The following is a 22306-nucleotide window of genomic DNA, read 5'->3' as shown; positions in this document are numbered from 1 at the left end:
AATAAATAAACTTTAAAATATTCCAAAGATGTGCAGGTTAGGTTGATTGGTCATGCTAAATTGCCCCTTAGTGTCAGGAGGAATAGCAGGATAATACATGGGGTTACAGGGATAGTCCTGGGTGGGATTGTTTTGGTGTGGGCTCGATGGATCGAACGGTCTCCTTCTATACTGTAGGGATTCTACAACCATACAAATTGAATCTTGAACTAATATGACAGATCACAGAAAGCTCAAGAATAAGTGATTTGAAAATAATTTCTTGCATGGAAATTCCTGGATCTTCTGAGTTGATTCAACCCAAACTGGTGCTAAAATTACTGGTGTAACCAATTAGAAGCTCCATTTCAGTGTGTTATCTAGTGATTGTTTCTTTCTTGAAGAAACATTTTGAGGCATTTTATTGTTGAATAAATCTCTTTGTGATTCAGGTTCAGTTGTTTTTATTCACCAGTATTACATGGAGGTTTTACAGAATGCTGACATTTTACAAACTGCAATATTTGAAGAATTATTGTCAGCATTAACGAGACGACAATCAAAGAACAATCAATATCCATGCATTTTAAGCCATTGTGCTCTTGCAACCGTGTCATTGGCATAGTCGTCTCCCGGGGTACCAACATCCATTCTTTCATAAGTTCGGACATTACCCGGTCCAGCATTGTATGCTGAAATCCCACCTGTAATACAGAGATCACAAATTGCATTTACTAAAATAATATTGGGTTATTATATAATGCCTTTCCCATAGTAAAATCTCCCGAGGTGCTTGGACTTTCACCAACTTTTACAGATGCACTGTAGAAAGCATTCTTTCTGGTTGTATCACAGCTTCGTATGACCCCTGCTCTGCCCAAGACTGCAAGGAGCTACAAAAGGTCATGAATGTAGCTCAGTCCATCACACAGGCCAACCTCCCACCCATTGACTCTATCTACACCTCCCACTGCCTCGCAAAGCAGCCACGCACCCTGGACACTCTCTCTTCCACCGTCTTCCGTCGAGAAAAAGATATAAAAGTCTGAGTTCACGTACCAACCGACTCAAGACCAACTTCTTCCCTGCTGCTGTCAGACTTTTGAATGGACCAACCTTGCATTAAGTTGATCTTTCTCTACACCCTAGTTATGACTGTGGCATTACATTCTGCACCCTCTCACTTCCTTCTCTATGAACAGTATGCTTTGGCTGTATAGTGCACAAGAAACAATACTTTTCACTTTATGTTAATACACGTAATAATAATAAATCAAATCAAGTCAAAATCAAATGGGACAAAACAAAATTTAACTCTATCCATATAAGGAGATAAGAACATAAGAACATAAGAAATAGGAGCAGGAGTAGGCCAACTAGCCCTTCGAGCCTGCCCCTCCATTCAATAAGATCATGGCTGATCTGTCGTGGCTCAGTTCCACATTCCCGCCCTCTCCCCATAACCCTTAATCCCCTCTCTCATCAAAAACCCATCAACCCGCGTCTTAAAAATATTTAGCGAGGCAGCCTCCACCACTTCAACGGGCAGAGAATTCCAGAGATTCACCACCCTTTGAGTGAAGAAGTTCCTCCTCAACTCCGTTCTAAACCGCCCCCCCCTTTATCTTGAGGCTATGCCCCCTAGTCCTACTATCATATTGGGACAAGTTACCAAAAGCTTGGCAGAAGAATGGCGGAGCAGGCACGAGGGACCGAGTGGCCTCATTTGTATGTTCAGATATATGTCCATAGAACCAGAGAAAAATTAAAGCACAGAAGGAGGCCATTTGACCCATCTTGTCCTTGCCAGCCTGAGGACACCCAGCTGCCCTTTCAAATCCCACCTTCCTGCACCCAATCCATAGGCCTGTAGCTTACAGCACTTAAGGTGCAGATCCAGGTACTTTTTAAATGAGTTTAGGGTCTCTGCCTCCATCACCGACTCACGTAGTGAATTCCAGACACCCACCATCTTTTGCGTAAAAAAATGTCTTCCTCCCTTGACACCTACTGCCAATTATCTTGAATCTATGTTTCCTGATTCTTGAAGTTTCCTCCAAGGGAAACAATTTCATCCTGTCCACTCTCTCACACTTCCCCTCGGAATTTTGTACACCTCAATTATGTCACCCCTCAGCCTTCTTTATTCCAAGGAAAATATCCCAAACCTTCCCAATGTCTCCTCCTAGCTACATTTTTCTAGCCCTGGCAACATCCATGTAAACTTCCTCTACACTTTCTCCAGAGCAATTATGTTCTTCTGTACACCAGGTGGACTGCAGCGGTTCAAGATGGTGGCTCACCATCACCTTCTCAAGGGTAATTAAGAATGCGCACGCTGATCTTGTCAGTGATGCCTATATTCTGTGAACTAATTAAAAAAAAATGTAGTTTTCAAAATGTACACTGGATTGACAACTTAAAGAGACAGATCACCTTTATGCTCCACAAGGAACTCTCAGACAGACATGGAAATGCAGAAAACACTTGATCATACACCAGAACCCATGCAAGAATCTCAAAATTTGTACATACCGCCAATGTGCAAAGCAAGGGCATTCTGTGACTAAGTACTGGTGCAAAGATGTGGGGTGGGATTCTTTGGCTGCGCTTGCCTGAAAACTGGAGAATTCCACCCGACCTCAATGGGCCTTTACGTGGTCCCCCACACCTCCCTCCCCCGCCTTCTAGAATTCCAGTGGCCAGCAGCATGGGTGAATTCTAAGTCAAAGGGAAAAAGGACATAGAACGTGCTTGCTGGAATAAAAATCAAGCTCTGAACAAAATTAAGAAACTCAAACAAACCAAGACAGTATTTAAGCAGAACAAAGGGAGAAATATTCTGCTGTACCATAGAGTTGAGAGAAATGTAGTGACTCATAGTCTGAGTCATTGCTGGTGCTACACATCAAGATACACATTTCATACACAAATTTACACATCAACACATCAATGTAGCACAGTGGTTAGCACTGCTGCTTCACAGATCCAGGGACCTGGGTTCAATTCCCGGCTTGGGCCTGTGTGGAGTTTGCACATTCTCCTCGTGTCTGCGTGGGTTTCCTCTGGGGTGCTCTGGTTTCCTCCCACAGTCCAAAGATGTGCGGGTTAGATTGATTGGCCACGCTAATAAAATTGCCCCTTAGTGTCCTGAGCTACGTAGGTTAGAGAGATTAGTGGGTAAAATATGTAGGGTTATGGGGGTAGGGCCTGGGTGGGATTGTGGAAGGTGCAGACTCGATGGGCCAAATGGCCTCTTTCTGTACTGTAGGGTTTCTATGATTCTAATACTGGGCTACTTCACTGCTGGATGGACAGCCAGTAAGGATGGAAGTTGACACACGGGCAGAAGTCTGACTGCTACCGGAGATTGTTTACAAGGGGAACTTAAACACATTCCCTGGAAGCCTCACAGGTGAGGTGGTTCCGCTGAAGATCCTCATTGAAATAGTTGTGCAACTTAATGGACTAACAGCAGATTTGCCTCTACATGTAGTAAAAGGCAACTATCCAGCATTGATGGATCATACATGGCTGGAGAAGATTTACCTGAACTGGGCCGAAGATCTTATGATGACCAATGGGCAGCACGGTGGCACAGTGGTTAGCACTGCTACCTCACAATGCCTGACTGTGCAGAGTTGCACATTCTCCCTGCATCTATGTGGGTTTCCTCCGAGTGCTCCGGTTTTCTCCCACACTCCAAGGATGTGAAAGTTAGGTTAATTGGCCAAGCTAAATTGCCCGTTAGTGTCAGTGTTTGAGCAGGGTAAATGCGTGGGGTTTCGGGGACAGGGCCTGGGTGGAATTGCTGTTGGTGCAGGCTCAATGAACCGAATGGTCTCCTTCTCCATTGCAGGGATTCTCTCGAATCAGATTTCACAAAAATTTTAAAAAGGCTTGCAGGTGAGAATTAGGGAGCACTTAAGATATTAGTGCTAAACTGAAAATAAAAGAAGGAAGTCAAGCAAACTGCTTGAAGGAGAAGGTCTGTACCATGTGCTATTAGACCAAGGGTGGAAGCTGACTTGCATTGACTTGGGTGGTACAATGGTTAGCACTGCTGCCTCACAATGCCAAAGATCTGGGTTCAATTCCAACCTTGGGTCACTGCTGTATGGAGTTTGCACATTCTCTCCATGGGTTTCCTCCAGGTGCTCCAGTTTCCTCCCATACTCCAAAGATGTGTGGGTTAAGCTGATTGACCATGCTAAGTTGCCCCATAGTGTCAGGGGGACTAGGAGGGTAAATATGTGCGGTTAAGGGGCTAGGACCTGGGTGGGGTTGTTGTTGGTGCAGGCTTGATAGGTCAAATGGCCTCCTTCTGCACTGTAGACTCCATGGTTCTATGACTTGGGAAGATGGGAATCTTTGAACCTGTCAGAATGAGTGACTGGGCCATTCCAATAATTCTAGTCGCCAAGAAAGATGGATCCGTGAGCACTTGCAGAGACCATTAATCCAGTGTTATGTGCCGAACAGTACCCGTTAGCCTAAATTGAAGATTGGATTGTGGGATTGGCTGGAGGCCAACGTTTAATCAAAATCAACATTCATCAGGCTTACTTTTGGATGAGTATGGACAAGAAGTCACAGAAACCGCTGACAATTGTGACACATAAAGGCTTATTCCAGTACCAAGGATTGCCATTTGGTATTATCTCAGTGCCTGCATTGTTTCAAACAGCAATGGATTAGATGGTGAGTGTACTGAGCGGAATCCAGTGCTATCTGAATGACATCCTGATCACTGGAAGAGATGAAGAAGAAGACCTTCGAAAGCGGAATGCCTCTGTAAAGAGGTTGGAAGATTATGGACTGAGAGTCTGTAAGAACAAGTATGAGTTTTTCCAATCCTCCATTGAATGCCTGGGACATTTGATTGATGCCACCAGCTTTCACAATTCTCCTTCTGAGATTAAGGCTATTACAAAGGCACATGGACTACTGAATATTAAGCAGTTCCATTCTTTCCAATGATTGCTGAACTATTACGAAAACTTTGCTTCAAACTTGGCAACAATTCTGAATCCATTACATAACCTCTTGTGCCAGAACTGGAAGTGGAAGTGGTCAGGTCAATGCAATAATGAATGCTTCTGTGCAAGGCACAGAAACATTATTTGAATCTGAAGCTCTTAGGCATTTTGATTGTACTTTACCCTTACAGTTAGTTTGTGATGTATCTCCTAATGGTATAGGAGCAGCGGTCTCCCATACCACATCAACGAGTGAAGAAAAAACCATTGCTTTTGCATTTTGAGCAAGGCTGAAAGTGGCTATTATAGAATCCAGAAGGAAGCCATTCAGCCCATCGAGTTTTCACCGACCACAATCCCACCCAGGCCCTATTCCCGCAACCCCATACATTTACCCTGCTAATTCCCTGACACTAGGGTCAATTTAGCATAGCCAATCAACCTAACCCACACATCTTTGGACTGTGGGAGGAAACCAGAGCACCCAGAGGAAACCCACATAGACATGGGGAGAATGTGTAATCTCCACACAGACCCAAGGCTGGAATTGAACCTGGTCCCTGGAACTGTGAGGCAGCAGTGCTAACCACAATGTCACCGTGCTGCCCACAGATTGAAAGGGAAGCATTAAGGATCATCTCTGGAGTAAAGAAATTCCATCAGTTCCTCTGCAAGAGAGAATTTACATTGTTGACTCTGCTAACAACCATTTTTGAACCACACACAGGAATTCCGTTACTAGTAGCAGGTAGAATGTAAAGATGGACATTGCTTTTGTCATACTTATACCATTAAGTCACCACAATAAAGTCTACATGGTAATGTGGATGAACTTTTAAGATTGCCACTGCCAGGTAGTTCATCAGGCTACTCAAACAGGGATATCTTGTCTGGACAGGTAGGCAACAAACCTGCCACTTCCAGGCAAGTGAGAAAACACACACAGAGTGACCCCATGATGGATCTGGTTTATGAGGAAAGACCCCAGAACTAACACCTAACCTGAAACCCTACTATTGCAGGAGAATGGATCTGTTAGTATAGTCAGGATGTCAGGGGCCTCAGAATGATTATTCCCCAACATTAAGAGCGTGAGTGTTAGAGAAGCTAAATAAGGGCCACCGTGGAGTTACACGCTTGAAGGAAACAGTGAGGATTTATTTCTGGTGGCCTAGATTGGATGAGGGAATTGAAGAGGAACCTGGAACATGGGCTTCCCATGTAAAGGTAAGGACCCTGCCACCCTTATCATGGCTGCATCCATGGGAATGGCCTGAAGAGGCTTTGCAATGAGTGCATGCGTACATTGCAGGACCTTTTGAAAGACACATGTACTTGGTAACAGCCGATGCTCACACTAAGGGGCCAGAGGTCGCTGTGATGAAATCTACTTCTTTGGAGAAGACAAAGAACAAAGAAAAAGAACAACGAAAATTACAGCACAGGAACAGGCTGTTCAGTCCTCCAAACTTGCACCGACCATGCTGCTCGAGTGAACTAAAACCCCCTACCCTTCCGGGGACCATATCATTCCCATCCTATTCCTGTATTTATCAAGATGCCCCTTTAAAGTCAATATCGTATCTGCTTCCACTATCTCCCTTGGCAGCGAGTTCCAGGCATCCACCACCTTCTGAGTAAAAAAGAACAAATAACAAAGACTATTGAGAGCCGGGAGAGGTTTGGATTCTCTGAACAACGAGTAAGCGAAAACACTACATCAATTTGTCTCACAAGAATTCAAAAGTTTCTTACAAGTGAAGGGTATTCAACATATCAGGTTCACACCATATCATTCTGCTACTAATTCTGCATGTGGTGAATGACCAGACACAGCCAGGCCAGGGGAAAGAAGTTGGAACTAACAGCGAGGTCCCAGATGAGTTCTGCTATAGGGGATTCCGATGAGGAAGTCAATGGGGGCAGTGCACACTACATTAATGGACTTGCACACTGAGATGCTGGGTGCAGTGACAGACCTGCCTGGCATTATCAAGGAGTAATGCAGAGGATGACTGCAACCTAGCAGAGATTTCCCTCTCCACAATCTCTGCTCAATCTCTCTGTCATGTTGCAGATTAGAGTCATAGAGGTTTACAGCATGAAAACAGGCACTTAGGTCCAACTTGTCCATGCCACCCTTTTTTTAAACTCCTAAGCTAGTCCCAATTGCCTGCATTTGACCCATATCCCTCTATACCATCTTACCCATGTACCTGTCTAAACACTTTTTAAAAGACAAAATTGTACCCACCTCTACTACTGCCTCTGGCAGCTTGTTCCAGCCACTCACCACTCTCTGTGTGAAAACCTTGCCCCTCTGGACCCTTCTGTATCTCTCCCCTCTCACCTTAAACCTATGCCCTCTAGTTTTAGACTCCCCTACTTTTGGGAAAAGATATTGACTATCTAGCTGACCTGTGTCCCTCATTATTTTATAGACCTCTATAAGATCACCCCTCAGCCTCCTACATTCCAGAGCAAAAAGTCCCAGTCTTTCCAGCCTCTCCTGGAAACTCAAACCATCAAGTCCCGGTAGCATCCTAGTAAATCTTTTCTGCGCTCTTTCTAGTTTAATAATATCCTTTCTATAATAGGGTGACCAGAACTGTACACTGCTTTTGAGTGGACAGGCCACCTCTGTGAAGATGTGAAAGCACTTGCGAACAAATCCAGGAACTCCCCATAACACCTCCGAAGACACAACCACAGTGTCTCTGTAAATTGCAGTAATGATGCTTAGGTCCTGATTTTACTGGTTCAACAGCCCCGAAGTTAGGGTGGGTGAGGCTCACAGAATGGCACTCCCTGTTAGCCTCAGGCGGAGGTGCCGGTAAAATTCCGGCCTTAGTTTAGGTCACTGCCCCTGGAAATTGGGTTACCAGATTTTTGAATAGTGCCAGTGGAGGTTCCCTGCTGTAGCTGACTGCATAGCAGGTGAAGAGCGGAGAGTGGATTTGTGCAGTCCAAGTTTGAAATTTGTGCATCAAATCAGCCGAACTGTTGCTTCGATGTTGCAACTTGGCCATTTAGGAAGCATCTGGCACGCACACAAAGGCATTGCAAGTACCTATTTCATTGTGAGGTACTGCTTAGGCTGTGCAGAAAACCTTTTGTACCCCATTTGGAGGGTTCAGGCTTCCGTAGCTCCTTCTCCAGCAATGCTACGTAACCAGATTTTTCTGTCTAAATATGCTGTCTTGCCATATTTATTATTGGATGGGCAGCCATTCAGGCAAATTCATGCTGCTGAATTGGTCAAATACTGGGCCATGTACTCACCAGGGGATGGCAGGCACAGGATATTTATTCATCACGAGATTGCCAGAGACTGGACACAGATTTGCCAGAGAGTAAAGATATTATCTCCTGCAACACTCCCAATATTCAGACACTTAAACATAGAAATAAATCACAAACCTTTGAGCTGCTGCTCTTTGGACCAATTAGGAAACTTTTGTGCAATCGCTTGTATCATCCCAATCAGGATCTGTGTGGCCTGTGTAATGTGCTCCTCACTGTCCCATGCTCCAACAATCTTATGATGCCTTTTGTCAACCTGAAAAAAACACAACATTTTCTTGGCGTGCAGTGGGTTCCATTTCACAGAACCATAGAATCCCAAAGTGCAGGATCAAGCTTGCACTGACAACAATCTCACCCAGGCCCCATTCTCTGTAAGTCTACTTATTTATCCTGCTCATCCCCCTGAAATTAAGGGGCAATTTAGTATGGCCAATCCACCTAATCAAACAAAACAAAATAAAATAAATTATAGATGAACAAAAAGATGACAGTAATGCTGTGTTCAAGTGGTGACATTATTTTTGAAAGCTCATGGGCTATTTCAGCATGTCTGTGATGCCGCTGAGGGTATGTGACTTCTGTCTGTGGCAGGATCAACAATGAATCCAATATTGGTCATGTTCCGAGGTGATTCCCATGAATTTCCCCCGCTGGGAATGTTAAGAGCAATGTTATCATGGCCCATAGCCTTTGCAGTATCCAGTGCCTTCAGCTATTCCTTGATATCACATGGAGGGAATCAAATTCACTGAAGACTGGCATCTGTGATGCTGGGGACCTCCAAAGGAGGCCAAGATGGATCATCCACTCAACACATCTGGCTGAAGGTTCTTTCACATGCTTCAGCCTTAACTTTAGCACTGATGTGCTGGGCTCCCCCATCATTGAACATGTGGGATATTTGTGGAGCCTCCTCCTTCAGTTACTTGTTTAGTTGTCCATCACCATTCATGACAGGATATAGCAGGACTATAGATCTTAGATCTGATCCATTGGTTGTGAAATGGCTTCATTCTGTCAAGCACATTTTGCTTCTGCTGTTTGACACCCAAGTACTTATTCACAGTAGCTTCACCAGGTTGGCACCTCATTTTCAGGTATGCCTGGTGTTGCTCCTGGCATGCCCCGCTGCATGTTTAATTGAACCAGGGTTGATCCGCAATGGTAGTGTGGGGGTATACTGAACCATGAGATTGCAGATTGTGGTCAAGTACAATTCTGCTGTTACGATGGCCCACAGTGCCTCGTGGCTACTCAGAATTTCAAACAAATCTACTGTTTAGCACAAAAGTCTGAGGTCAAGTACCATCTGACTCAAGAACTGCTTCTTCCCTGCTGCCATCAGACTTCTGAATGGACCTACCTTGCACTAAGTTGATCGTTCTCTATATTCTAGCTATGACTGTAACACTCTATTCTGCACCGTCTCCTTTCCTTCTCTATGCATGGTATGCTTTGTCTGTTTAATGCGCAATAAATAATATTTTTTACTGTATACCAATGCATGTGACAATAATAAATAAAATAAAATCAATTAGCACAGTGATAGTGATACATAAGACAATGGAGAGTACCCTCAATATGAAGATAGGACTTTGTCCCCATAATTAATGTGCATGCGTCTCATCTGTGGTACTATCATGGACAGATGCATCTATGTTGGGAAGGTTGGTGAGGATGAGGTAAAGTATGATTTTCCCTCTTGCCCATATCTTTATCATCTGGCGCAGATCCAGTTTAACAACAAGGTCCTTTACGACTCAGCAAGTCCAGTCAACAGTGGTGAAATGCAGCCACTCTTGCCAATGAACATTGCAGTCCCCCACTCAGAGTATATTCTGCACTCTTGTCATTGTCAGTGTATTTTTTTAAAGCTTATGTATTTGTGTCACAATTAGGCTCATGCATTGAATTTACTATGAAAATCCTCTAGTCCACACTCCGGTGCCCATTCGGGTACATGGAGGGAGAATTTAGCGTGGCCAATACACGTAACCAGCATGTCTTTTGGACTGTGGGAGGAAAACCATGCAGACACGGGAAGAACATGCAAACTCTGTACAGACAGTGACTCAAGCCAGGAACTGAAGCCAAGTCCCTGGCTCTGTGAGGCAGCATTGCAAACCACTCTGCTACTATGCTGCCCTAACTTCAATGGTGAAGGGATGAAGATGGTAGATAAAAAAGAGAATGAAATCAGTGGTGAACGGAGGGAGGTGATGCTCACGGTTTTCCCATCCTTACTATAGGAAAGTTTGGAATCATCCCTGATGACTCGGAGAGCAGCAGAGCTAGTGTAGAGGGAGAGCTGGGTATGTTTAGCAGCCGTGGGGTTACAGGGATAGGATTTTGGTGGGATTGTTGTTGACACAGGTTCAATGGGCTGAATGGCTTCCTTCTGCACTGTAAGGATTCGATGATTCTTCTTTTTGGGGAATGAAGAGGCTGTGTATTTGTCTCTATCCACTGAGCTGCTGTCTAATTTCCCCCCTCATTTGCTTGGTAGTGTTAGGGATTCACATCTTAAAATATAGCTGGTTGCTCAGTTAGTCATGGTCTTTCAAACACATGCCAAAGGAAATGTTTCTCTTTAGTGTGTCACAAGGTGACTTGCTTCCTACCTGCATGAGGCCAAACCCATTTCCATGGTCGCCCCAGCCATTTTCCAAGACATTTCCACCGCGGGATTCACGGGACATGATAGCCCCAATTATGGCTGGATCTATGTTGTTGGCCTTGGCAACTTTATTTATCAAAGTCTTGTACTTGTTCACTCTGGCCAAGTCAGTCTCCATCATTCTGTGAGAGGCAGCCACACCTGTAAAAGCAGAAACATGAATTGTTTTACAGGACCACTTTTCACTTGATTTGGTTTCACCTGCCTTTACAGATCACAGAACCCCAACCATGCAGAAAGAGGCCATTCACCATTTCAAGTCTGCACTGACTGTCCAAAACAGCCCCCCACCCACGTACTCCCAATCGCCCTATCGCCATAACCCTGCACATTTACCATGGCTGATCCACCTAACCCGCACATCTTTGACATTAAGTCGCAATTTAACATAGCCAATCCACTTAACCTGCATATCTATGGACACGAAGGGGCAATTTAGCATGGCCAAGCCACCTAACCTGCTCATCTTTGGACCGTGGGAAGAAATTGGAGCACCTGGAGGAAATCTACACAACCATGGGGAGAACGTGCAAATTCCACACAGACAGTCACCCAAGGTGGGAATCAGACCCAGGTCCCTGGTGCTGTGAGGCAGCAGTGCTAACCATTGTGCCACCTTGCTATAGATTGTACATCTACTAATTAAAAGAACCCACTCCATCCAATATAATATTCCAAATAACTTGCAACTGCAATCTTTTATTCACAGTTCCTTCCCGGTTCTGTTGCATGTTCAAACAACTCTCACTAATCCACCACACAGCCCTTTCTATGAATCTGGACAGTGATGCATCAGCACCAAAACCCGGCTGCGTTCAGTCTTGTTTTGGTCTAACACTTACCCAACTCTTTCGACTTACTTGTTCCCTCTGGCAGTTTGGAAAAATGTCAACTTATCCACTTTGTCAGGAAGATTAAAAAGAAGCATAGCATTTAATTGGGCGGACCTCTCATGTACAGAGGGATCTGGGATGCCTGGTACAGGAATCACAATAAATGAGTACACAGGTACAGCAAGTCATTAGGAAGACAAACAAATTGTTGGCCTTTATTGCAAGGGAAGTAGGGATGTTTTATGACAGACGGACAAAGTGTTGTTGTGACCACAGCGGCGACTTTCCCAGGAAAAAGCTAAGTGCCCAATGGGTGGGAAAACAGGAGATTTTCCTGCCCGTCTTTTGGGTGCAGTTAATGGGATGAATCTGCAGCACTCTGTGCTTCATTGAGTCCACCAGGGGGATTCACGTCAGTGAAGGGTGGTGGGACTTAATTTCACCCAGGAGGCTGGCATTAGTGCACTGAGTGGGCCACTGCCCATGCGCCGATCTGTCAGTAGGGAGATCGATGCACATGTGCACTGGCCCCCTCATCACCAGCCCCCCAATCAACGGCCTCCAATGTCATTCCGAACCCCCTCCCCAGTCACTGGGCACCCAAAGTCGTCATCCCTGATACCAACCCCCCCCCCAACCCCCCCACCCCCCCCCCACCCCCCCCACCCCCCCCCCACCCGCCCCCCCAACCCCCCCCCCCACCCCCCCCACCCCCCACCCTTCTCTCCCCCACTAATCTGTATTGTGCAACATTCCCCCCTCACCACCGATCAACCCCACTCCTGCCTCATAGGCCCTGGCCTCCGCAGGCCCTGCCCCCTTGGCACTGCCCAGTGCCTGGTGGGCAGTGTCAGGATGCCCAGTAAGCAGTGCCAGCATGATAGGCGGGGACTGCCCAACGGGCATCCCCTTGTCAGAGAACATAGAACATAGGACATAGAAAAACTACAGCACAAACAGGCCCTTCGGCCCACAAGTTGCACCGATGATATCCATAACTACTAGGCTTACCTATAACCCTCAATTCTATTAAGTTCTGTGTACTCATCCAGAAGTTGCTTGAAAGACCCTATCGAATTTACCTCCTCCACCACCGACAGCCAATTCCACTCACCTGCCACCCTCTGAGTGAAAAACTTAATCCTGATATCTCCTCTGTACCTACTCCCCAGCACCTTAAACCTGTGCCCTCTCGTAGCAACCATTTCAGCCCTGTGAAAAAAGCCTCTGAGAATCCACCCAATCGACACCTCTCAACATCTTGTATACTTCTATCAGGCCACTTCTCATCCTTTGTCTCTCTAAGGAGAAAAGACCAAGCTCCCTCAACCTATCCTCAAAAGGCAGGCCTCCCAATCCAGGCAACATCCTTGTAAATCTCCTCTGCACCCTTTCAATACCTTCCACATCCTTCCTGTAATGAGGCAACCAGAACTGAGCACAGTACTCCAAGAGAGATCTGACGAGGGTCTTGTAAAGCTGCAACATTATCTCCCGGCTCCTAAACTCAACCCCTCAATTGATGAAGGCCAGTACAGCATACGCCTTCTTAACCACATCCTCTACCCGCGATGCCGATTTAAGAGTCCTATGGACCCGGGCCCCAAGGTCCTTCTGATCCTCTACACTGCTAAGAGTCTTATCCTTGATATTAGACTCCTCCATCCCATTTGACCTGCCAAAATGGACCACAACACATTTATCTGTGTTGAAGTCCATTGTCCTCGGCCTCTTTGGGGATCCTCAATGGCTTCTGTCTCCACCATTGAGGTGATCATGCTTTGTCCTCGTTGATGGGGACTAGCTTTAAGCCCCGCTGGTGGGAACCTGTCCCGGCATGTGGGAAAACATTAGCGAGCTTGGACAATGCTGTCCTGGGCTCACTAATGACATGGAATTCAGATTTCCATTGGGTAATCAATCTTGCACTGATTTCCAGCGAGGCTGATTTAAAAAATATGCAATGGGAGAGTTGCGATTGGCTTTACACTGGTCGCTACTCCCACTCCAGGCCTTCTGCTGATAGTTCCCAGCCCACTGCCAGACTCGCCATGCACAGCAGGTGGGAAAATTGCTCCCCGGGGATTGAGTACTGTGTACAATTTTGGTTCCCTTTTTTCAGAAAATGGTGATTGCGTTAGAAGTAGTGCAGAGAAGGTTTGCTCAAATGCTTCCTGGGATGGGAGTTTATCCCACAAGGAAAGTTTAGTCAGGCAATTAGGAAAGGGCAATAAATCATAGAAACCCTACGATGCAGAAAGAGGCCATTTGGCCCATCGAGTCTGCACCAACCACAATCCCACCTAGGCCCTACCCCCCATATCCCTACATATTTACCCACTAATCCCTCTCACCTACACATCTCAGAACACTAAGGGCAATTTTGTTAGCGTGGCCAATCAACATAATCCACACATATTTGGACGGTTGGGGGAAGGTGGAGCTCCCAGAGGAAACCCACGCAGACATGAGGAGAACGTGCAAACTCCATATAGACAGTGACCCAAGTTGGGAATTGAACCCAGGTCCCTGGTGCTATGAAGCAGCAGTGCTAACCACTGTGCTACTGTGCCACCCCATCCCAATGCTGGCCTAGCCCACATCCCATAAAAGAATACATAAAAAATGGTTGCGCCTGTATCCATTGAAGTTGATAATAATGCAACGCGATGTTATCAAACATGTAATATCCTGAGGAGAGTTGACAAAGTGGATTGGAGAGGATACTTCTCCTTATGGGAGATCTGCCTTTATGGAGTTGTATGACATTAATAGAAGGAAGTGTGACACATGACCCAGTTTGAGTTGCACTTTCGATTTTAAGCAGAGAAAGCTCTGTTACTAGCTTGTCTTCAAGATTTCTGCCTTTATAGTATTCTGATGTGCCTAGTCTTCATAAATGAACCAACAACATGCTTACCCAATCTCTTATGATTATTAGTGCTTTTTTATCATGAGAAAAAACATGACAGGCGAGACTGGGGGACAAAGTTTCTTTAAAATTCATCGATTCCAAAATAGCACAGAGCGTATCTCACTGACTGTTTGTTAAAATTCAGACCTGCTCTTTCATATTGTATATAAACTGCGACGTTGATTAGAACAGAGGTCCAAATGGGATCTGTTTTTTGGGCTGGGTGGTGCAGTTGATATAATCAGCTTTGTGGTTCACTCTGCCCTGTGGGGCATTGGAATGATTCCAAAATGTCATCCTCTTGTTTCCAAATGAAAGGTTTCCAATTTAGGTGGAGATTAGGAGAAGTTTTTCCTCTCAGAGGGTCATGAATCTGTGGAACTGTCTCCCTCAAAGAGCAATGGAGGCAGAGACTATTGAATAGTCTTAAGGCTGAGTTAAATGAATTCATGATTGACAAGGAAGTCAAAACGGAAGGAAAGTGGCCACAGTCGGATCAACCATGATCTTATCTGAATGTGGAGCAAGCCCGAGGGACTGAATGGCCTACTTCTGATCCTAATTCATATGACCGCATGTTCCTTGCTTGGTATTGAGTGCACAATTTCTCAACAACCACACAGCTCCTGTTTATCGAGGTTCAGCATTGGGCAAATGGGGAATTATGGACCCTGGGTGGGATACCACTGGGATTTAAACAGCTGATGTTACACTGTCTATGCTGTATGAACACCTTAATCTTTAAGGTTTTATTAGCAGCTGAAAGGGGAAATTCCAGCTCCACCCCACAATCCTGGACCTATCACTCCTGGTCTGTAGTAATCTAACTTGCCTGGCCAATACTTGGGTGGCACAGTGGTTAGCATTGCTGCCTCACAGCGCCAGGGACCTGGATTCGATCCCCGGCTTGGGTCACTGTCTGTGCGGAGTTTGTATGTTCTCCCCATGTCTGTGTGGGTTTCCTCCAGTTTCCTCCCACACTAGCGATGCTAAATTCTCCCTCAGTGTGCTTGAACAGGTGCAAGGGTATGGCAACTAAGAGATTTTCACAGTACCTTCATTGCAGTGATAACGTAAGCCTACCTGTGACACTAAAGGTTAATGAATAAATATAAATAATCGTGTTATGGACCTGGATAAATGTCATGTTACAGAGGGTATTTTTGTATTCTCTTTAAACTTCTGTACCTTGATGAAAAGAATCCCTGATAAGACCAGTGTAATTTTCCAAATCTGGATGCCATCTTAGCTCTAAAATGCGGGATATGCGATGGAAGTTACTGCGAATGGAATACAATCACAACATATTTCTCTACATTGCAGCCACTCGCATGTATCACAGCATTTACATCCATTCCTCACCTGTTTCCCTGAGGTTGTCTTGTTTTGCTGTCTTGGCAGAAGCCCCAGTTGTATCAACCTTTGTGATATCGCCATAGAAGGAAGACACTGGCATTTTGGGACAGAAACGGTGAAATTACACTTACAGAAATTGAATGCAGCAGTAATGATTTTACTCCGGCTCTTATCACCGACCGGATGAAGCGTGATGTACAATTTTGGAGTACACAAAAGTAACATTGAGCCAAGAGACCCCAACTACTGCTGTCTGCTCCTCCCAGCTGCCTCTGCCCACAGCAGGAGAAACCATGGTTTGCGGAGAACACATGGTACACATGGAACGTTTAATTATGAAGAGAGGTTGGATAGGTTTGGGTTGTTCTCATTGTAATAGAGAAGACTCAGGGGCGACCCAATTGAGGTGTACAAGATTATGACGGGCATGAACAGAGCGGATAGGGAACAGGTGTTCCCCTTAGTTGGGTGGCATGGTAACAGAGGTTAGCTCTGCTGCCTCACAGTGCCAGGAACCCCAAGTTCGATTCCAGTCTTGGCTCTGTGCGGAGTCTAACATTCTCCCCATGTCATCAGGATGGAGACATTCCGAGTAATTAAAAAAATTGCTTGTAAATTACACAACCTGATTGCTTTAGCTCTGCCTCTTTTTGAGGAACTTTTTTTTCCAGTTGCAAACCAGAGGGGGCCTAGAAGGATCATGCAGGATGTTGTTGGGCAATTTAAGTCAGTCAGGACACGGTTTTCCCGCCAGAGCAACCAGTATCTGAGTTACCAGTACAGAAAAAACCACACTTCCTGAATATACTCAGAGTGTTGTAGTATTCAAATTGCATTTGAAAGTCAACTTGCAGTTAATTGAAAACTGTATGGATTGCATAGCAGAGAAATAAGTCATTCAGTCCACCTGCACTTATCCTTTGCACCACTGGCCCGCAGTGTACTGTCATATATGCCCCATACAAGCTTCGTCCCGCAGCTCTTTTTTTAACCCAATCAAAACTTCCTCCTATTGTCTCGTTTGACTCCAATGCTATTAAAGTTGTTCTGCGGTGCTAACTTTCAATGGAATACCAGAAGGAAAGACTCACTTGTCAGACTGCACTCTGTTGCTGTTGCTCGTCGTCTCTGCAGGTCGAATGTTCTCGACCAGGAAACAAACTTCCTCAAAAAGAGGCAGAGCTAAACCAATCAGGTGGTGTAATTTACAAGAAATTTTCTTAAGCAGTTACTCAGGATGTCCCCACCCTGTGCGGTAGTGTTGCATATAATGCAAGCACCTGGTTCAGCAATAGATCAAGCGCCTATTGTTGGTAATCTGCCGAAGGCTGCTACATCTTTCTGTGACAGATAGATTATGACTCCAGAATCGCATTTGGCAAAACACTGCAGGTCCTGGAAACCTGAAATAAAAACAGAGAATGCTAGGATTACTCAACAGGTCAGGCAGCATCAGTGGAAAGAGAAGCACTGTTAACCGGCCAATGCTCAAAGCAGGCTGAGGAAGCCGAGGTAATTCTAACTCATCTAACTGCACTACCAGCACTATGTAGCAGAGACTGTGGATGGTACATTGGAGTTATTAGCCATCTCAGAAATATATTAAGAAAACCTTGACAAGTATTTGGCATGAGCACTGTTATTAATTATGGGATGATTTATTTAAAATTCATTTATGGAATGTGGGAATGGCTGGCAAAGGCAGCATTTATTGCTCATCCCCAGGTGCCCTTGAAAAGGTGATGGTGAGCTGTGTTCTTGAACCACTGCAGTCCTCGTGGTATGGGTACACCCACAGTGCTATGAGGAAGAGAGTTCCAGGATTTTGACTGAGTGACAGTGAAGGAGCAGCAATATACTTCCAAGTCAGGATGGTTAGGGAATTGGAGGGGAGCCTCCAAGTGGTAATATGCACCTGCTGCCTTTGTCCTGCTAGATGGCAGCTGTCGTGGGTTTGGAAGGTGCTATCTCAGGACCCTTGGTGAGTTCCTGCAGTGCATTTTGTAGAAGGTACACACTGCTGAGACTGCGTGTGGAGTGGGAGTGAATGTTTGTGGAAAATGTGCCTGGGAGGGAATTGAAGGCAATAATAATTAATGCAGCATAACTATTGACCAATCCAATGGATTGGACCAATCCAGTGCTGACCACTGTGCCACCATGCTGCCCCAAATTGGGGTGGTACAGTGACACAGCGATTAGAATGCTGCCTCACCGTGCCAGCGATCTGGGTTCCCAGCTTGGGTCACTGTGCAGAGTCTGCACATTCTCCCAGTGTCTGCATGGGTTTCCTCTGGGTGCTCCGGTTTCCTCCCACAATCCAAAGAAGTGCAGGTTAGGTGGATTGGCCAGGCTAAATTGCCCCTTTAGTGTCAGGGAGACTAGCTAGGGTAAATACATAGGGTTACAGCCTGGGTCGGATTGTGATTGGTGCAGACTCAATGGACTGAATGGCCTCCTTCTGGCACTGCAGGATTCTATGATTCTATGAAGTGTATGGTTGCTAATGCCCTCTTAGGGCACGTCACCTGAAGGGGAGCATATTAAATCCAAAAGGGAAGGACGACTTTTAACCATTTCATTAATTGAAAAGAAGCCAAAACTTTAATCATATGAGATTAAACCAAATGCTAATCTTCCTTATATATGAATGTATAATGAGGGTATCTTATAATACATATAAAATGACATTTCCTGATTGCAGAGTCTCCTGACGTTACTGCTGTACTATTGTTCACTCAGCTCTGTGGCCTGGCTGACAGATATTTTTTTTGTTTATATCCAATTCAGTCCAATCAAAGTTCAATTCAGAGTCTCAGCAAGTGAGACATTCCCGATCCAAGTTGACAAGACAGGCCTCCCACTTCCTGTCTTGGGCTTGATCTACTTGATCCGAGCTGATTGGAGCAGGCATTGCACCTCCTACAAGGCTTGATCCCACTTGCATCTTTGTCAAAAGGCCGAGATGCCGCCTTGAAAAATTGCTTCAAATGAAGTGTAACCTTATGATTTCAACCAAGTACAGCATGTCGATACTATACCACAAAGGCTGAGATGTCTAAAAACTCTGACCCCTGCTGGAGGATGAGAAGTAGATAATATTACTTTCATAATATACAATAGTATCATCTTGCAATTTAATTTGTGATGTATTATTTATATTGTAATATTTATTTTGTAGTGCATTGAATTGTGGCTTGCCTTCAAGTTAAGTAACCTCTAATGAACAACATTACATAAGGATATGGCATGTTAATTTTGCCATTTAACTTCAGTTCCAGGGTTAGATTATGTGCAAACAAGTAATGTTTGCAAAGGAACATTTGCATAGAATCTCACAGAATAGAAACATGCCATTCAGTACAACTGGTCTGTTTATTTTCCATATGAGCTTTCTCCCACTCCTCTTTCTTTAATTTATTGTCACAAGTAGGTACCTCACAAGAGGTTATTGCAGAAGGTCAGGGGACATGGAGTTGGGGGTAGGGTGTTAGCGTGGATAGAGGATTGGTTGTCAAATAGGAGGCAGAGAGTGGGGGTCAATGGGTGCTATTCGGATTGGCGGTTGGTGACTAGTGGGGTGCCCCAGGGGTCGGTGCTGGGGCCTCAGCTATTTACCATTTATATAGATGATCTGGAGGAAGGAAACGAGTGCAGGGTGTCGAAATTTGCTGATGACACCAAGATTGGGGGAAAGGCAAATTGTGCGGAGGGTGTGGAGAGTCTGCAGAAGGATCTAGATAGGCTGGGCGAATGGGCCAGGAAATGGCAAATGGAATTTAATGTTGGCAAGTGTGAGGTGGTCCACTTTGGTAGGAAGAATGGTAGGAAGGACTATTACTTACGTGGCGAAAAACTGCAGCAGGCGACGGTGCAGAGGGACCTCGGGGTCCTTGTGCATGAGTCGCAAAAACCCAGCTTGCAGGTGCAGCAGGTGGTCAGGAAGGCGAATGGGATGCTGGCCTTCATAGCGAGGGGGATTGAATATAAAAGTAGGGAGGTCTTGCTGCAGCTGTATAGGGCATTGGTGAGGCCGCAGCTGGAGTACTGTGTGCAGTTTTGGGCGCCGCACCTGCGCAAGGATATTTTGGCCCTGGAGGGAGTGCAGAGGAGGTTTACTAGGCTGATACCGGAGTTGAGGGGGTTGAGCTATGAGGAGAGGCTGAATAAACTAGGCTTGTACTCGTTAGAGTTTAGAAGAATGAGGGGAGATCTCATTGAGACGTATAAGATGATGAATGGGATGGATAGGATAGAGGTGGAGAGACTCTTCCTGCTCAAAAAAGACAGTAGGACTAGGGGGCACAGCCTCAAGATAAAGGGGAGGCGGTTTAGAACGGAGTTGAGGAGGAACTTCTTCACTCAAAGGGTGGTGAATCTCTGGAATTCTCTGCCCGTTGAAGTGGTGGAGGCTGCCTCGCTAAATATTTTTAAGAAGCGGGTTGATGGGTTCTTGATAAGAGAGGGGATTAAGGGTTATGGGGAGAGGGCGGGAAAGTGGAACTGAGCCACAACAGATCAGCCATGATCTTATTGAATGGCGGGGCAGGCTCGAAGGGCTAGATGGCCTACTCCTGCTCCTATTTCTTATGTTCTTATGTTCTTATTATTTGATTTGATTTGATTTGATTAACGCTACAATGAAGTTACAGTGAAAATCTCCTAGTCGCCACAGTCCGGCGCCTGTCTGGGTACCTTGAGGGAGAATTTAGCATAGCCAATGCACCTAACCAGATTGTGAGAGGAATCCGGAACACCCGGAGGAAACCCAAACAGACACGGGGTGAAAATGTAAACTCCACACAGACAGTGACCCAAACCAGGAACTGAACTCAGGTCGCTGGTGCTGTGAGGCAGCATTGCGAACTACTGTACCACTGTGCCACCATGCTGCCCTGTCTATCCTGTGTACCTACTAGTTTTCCCTTTAAGCTATTCATCTCAATGTGTCCTCATGCCAGGAAGTTCCACATTCTAAACATTCTGAACATATAAGGTTTCCCTGAAAGCCTGGTTAATTTTATAACTTAAGAACATAAAGACATAAGAACATAAGAAATAGGAGCAGGAGTAGGCCATCTAGCCCCTCGAGCCTGCCCCGCCATTCAATAAGATCATGGCTGATCTGTCGTGGCTCAGTTCCACATTCCTGTCCTCTCCCCATAACCCTTAATCCCCTTGCCTATCAAAAACCTATCAACCCGTGTCTTAAAAATATTGAGTGAGGCAGCCTCCACCACTTCAATGGGCAGAGAATTCCAGAGATTCACCACCCTTTGAGTGAAGAAGTTCCTCCTCAACTCCGTTCTAAACCACCCCCCCTTTATCCTGAGGCTGTGCCCTCTAGTCCTACTGTCCTTTCTGAGCGGGAAGAGTCTCTCCACCTCTATCCTATCCATCCCATTCAACATCTTATACGTCTCAATGAGATCTCCCCTCATTCTTCTAAACTCTAACGAGTACAAGCCTAGTTTATTCAGCCTCTCCTCATAACTCAATCCCCTCAACTCCGGAATCAGCCTAGTAAACCTCCTCTGCACTCCCTCCAAGGCCAAAATATCCTTGCGCAAGTGCGGCGACCAAAACTGCACACAGTACTCCAGCTGCGGCCTCACCAGTGCCCTGTACAGCTGCAGCAAGACCTCCCTACTTTTATATTCAATCCCCCTCGCTATGAAGGCCAGCATCCCATTCGCCTTCCTGACCACCTGCTGCACCTGCAGGCTGGGTTTTTGCGACTCATGCACAAGGACCCCGAGGTCCCTCTGCACCGTCGCATGCTGCAGTTTTTCGCCACTTAAGTAATAGTCCTTCCTACCATTCTTCCTACCAAAGTGGACAACCTCACATTTGCCAACATTAAATTCCATTTGCCAGTTCCTGGCCCATTCGCCCAGCCTATCTAGATCCTTCTGCAGGCTCTCCATACCCTCCGCACAGTTTGCCGTTCCACCAATCTTGGTGTCATCAGCAAATTTCGACACCATACACTCAGTTCCCTCCTCCAGATCATCTATTTAAATGGTGAATAGCTGAGGCCCCAGCACCGACCCCTGGGACACTCCACTAGTCACCAAATTAATTTACTTCAAAAGTGATTTATAAACATTGTGAAGTAAAATATGCTTCATAGTTTACAAAATAAAATCCTCAGTGTAGCAAAGGAAGTAATTGGAGCTCTTTTGACCAGACTTGAGTAGAAAGACTTGCCAGAAGGTAAGCAGCTTATTGACATAGGGTGGGTATTTATGCCCTCATTTGG

The 22306-nt window shown here is 45.5% G+C and overlaps 1 protein-coding gene across 1 annotated transcript; it reads right to left on the bottom strand.

Moving 5' to 3' along the window:
* Positions 1-426: 426 nt before the first annotated feature.
* lygl1 (lysozyme g-like 1) lies at positions 427-17243 on the bottom strand. Its single transcript, XM_080188261.1, has 5 exons — positions 17136-17243; positions 16051-16137; positions 10886-11082; positions 8379-8517; positions 427-683 (listed from the first exon to the last, which is right to left on the bottom strand). Coding segments are annotated over exons 1-5 (558 nt in total). The 5' UTR covers positions 17137-17243; the 3' UTR covers positions 427-549.
* Positions 17244-22306: the final 5063 nt, after the last annotated feature.

This window comes from Carcharhinus amblyrhynchos, chromosome 4, assembly GCF_965287045.1.
Source record: "Carcharhinus amblyrhynchos chromosome 4, sCarAmb.v2.hapA, whole genome shotgun sequence".
NCBI lineage: Eukaryota > Metazoa > Chordata > Chondrichthyes > Carcharhiniformes > Carcharhinidae > Carcharhinus > Carcharhinus amblyrhynchos.
Note: the sequence above shows the minus strand (reverse complement) of the source record. Positions and strands in the feature narration are given on the sequence as shown.

What these genes read in the sequence shown, in the direction of transcription:
- lygl1 (XM_080188261.1), bottom strand. An exon ending in AGACAACCTCAGGGAAACAG is followed by an intron (nt 11,083 to 16,050) that starts GTGAGGAATGGA and finishes CTGCTTTTACAG; the next exon opens with GTGTGGCTGCCTCTCACAGA. An exon ending in CAAAGAGCAGCAGCTCAAAG is followed by an intron (nt 684 to 8,378) that starts GTTTGTGATTTA and finishes TCTGTATTACAG; the next exon opens with GTGGGATTTCAGCATACAAT.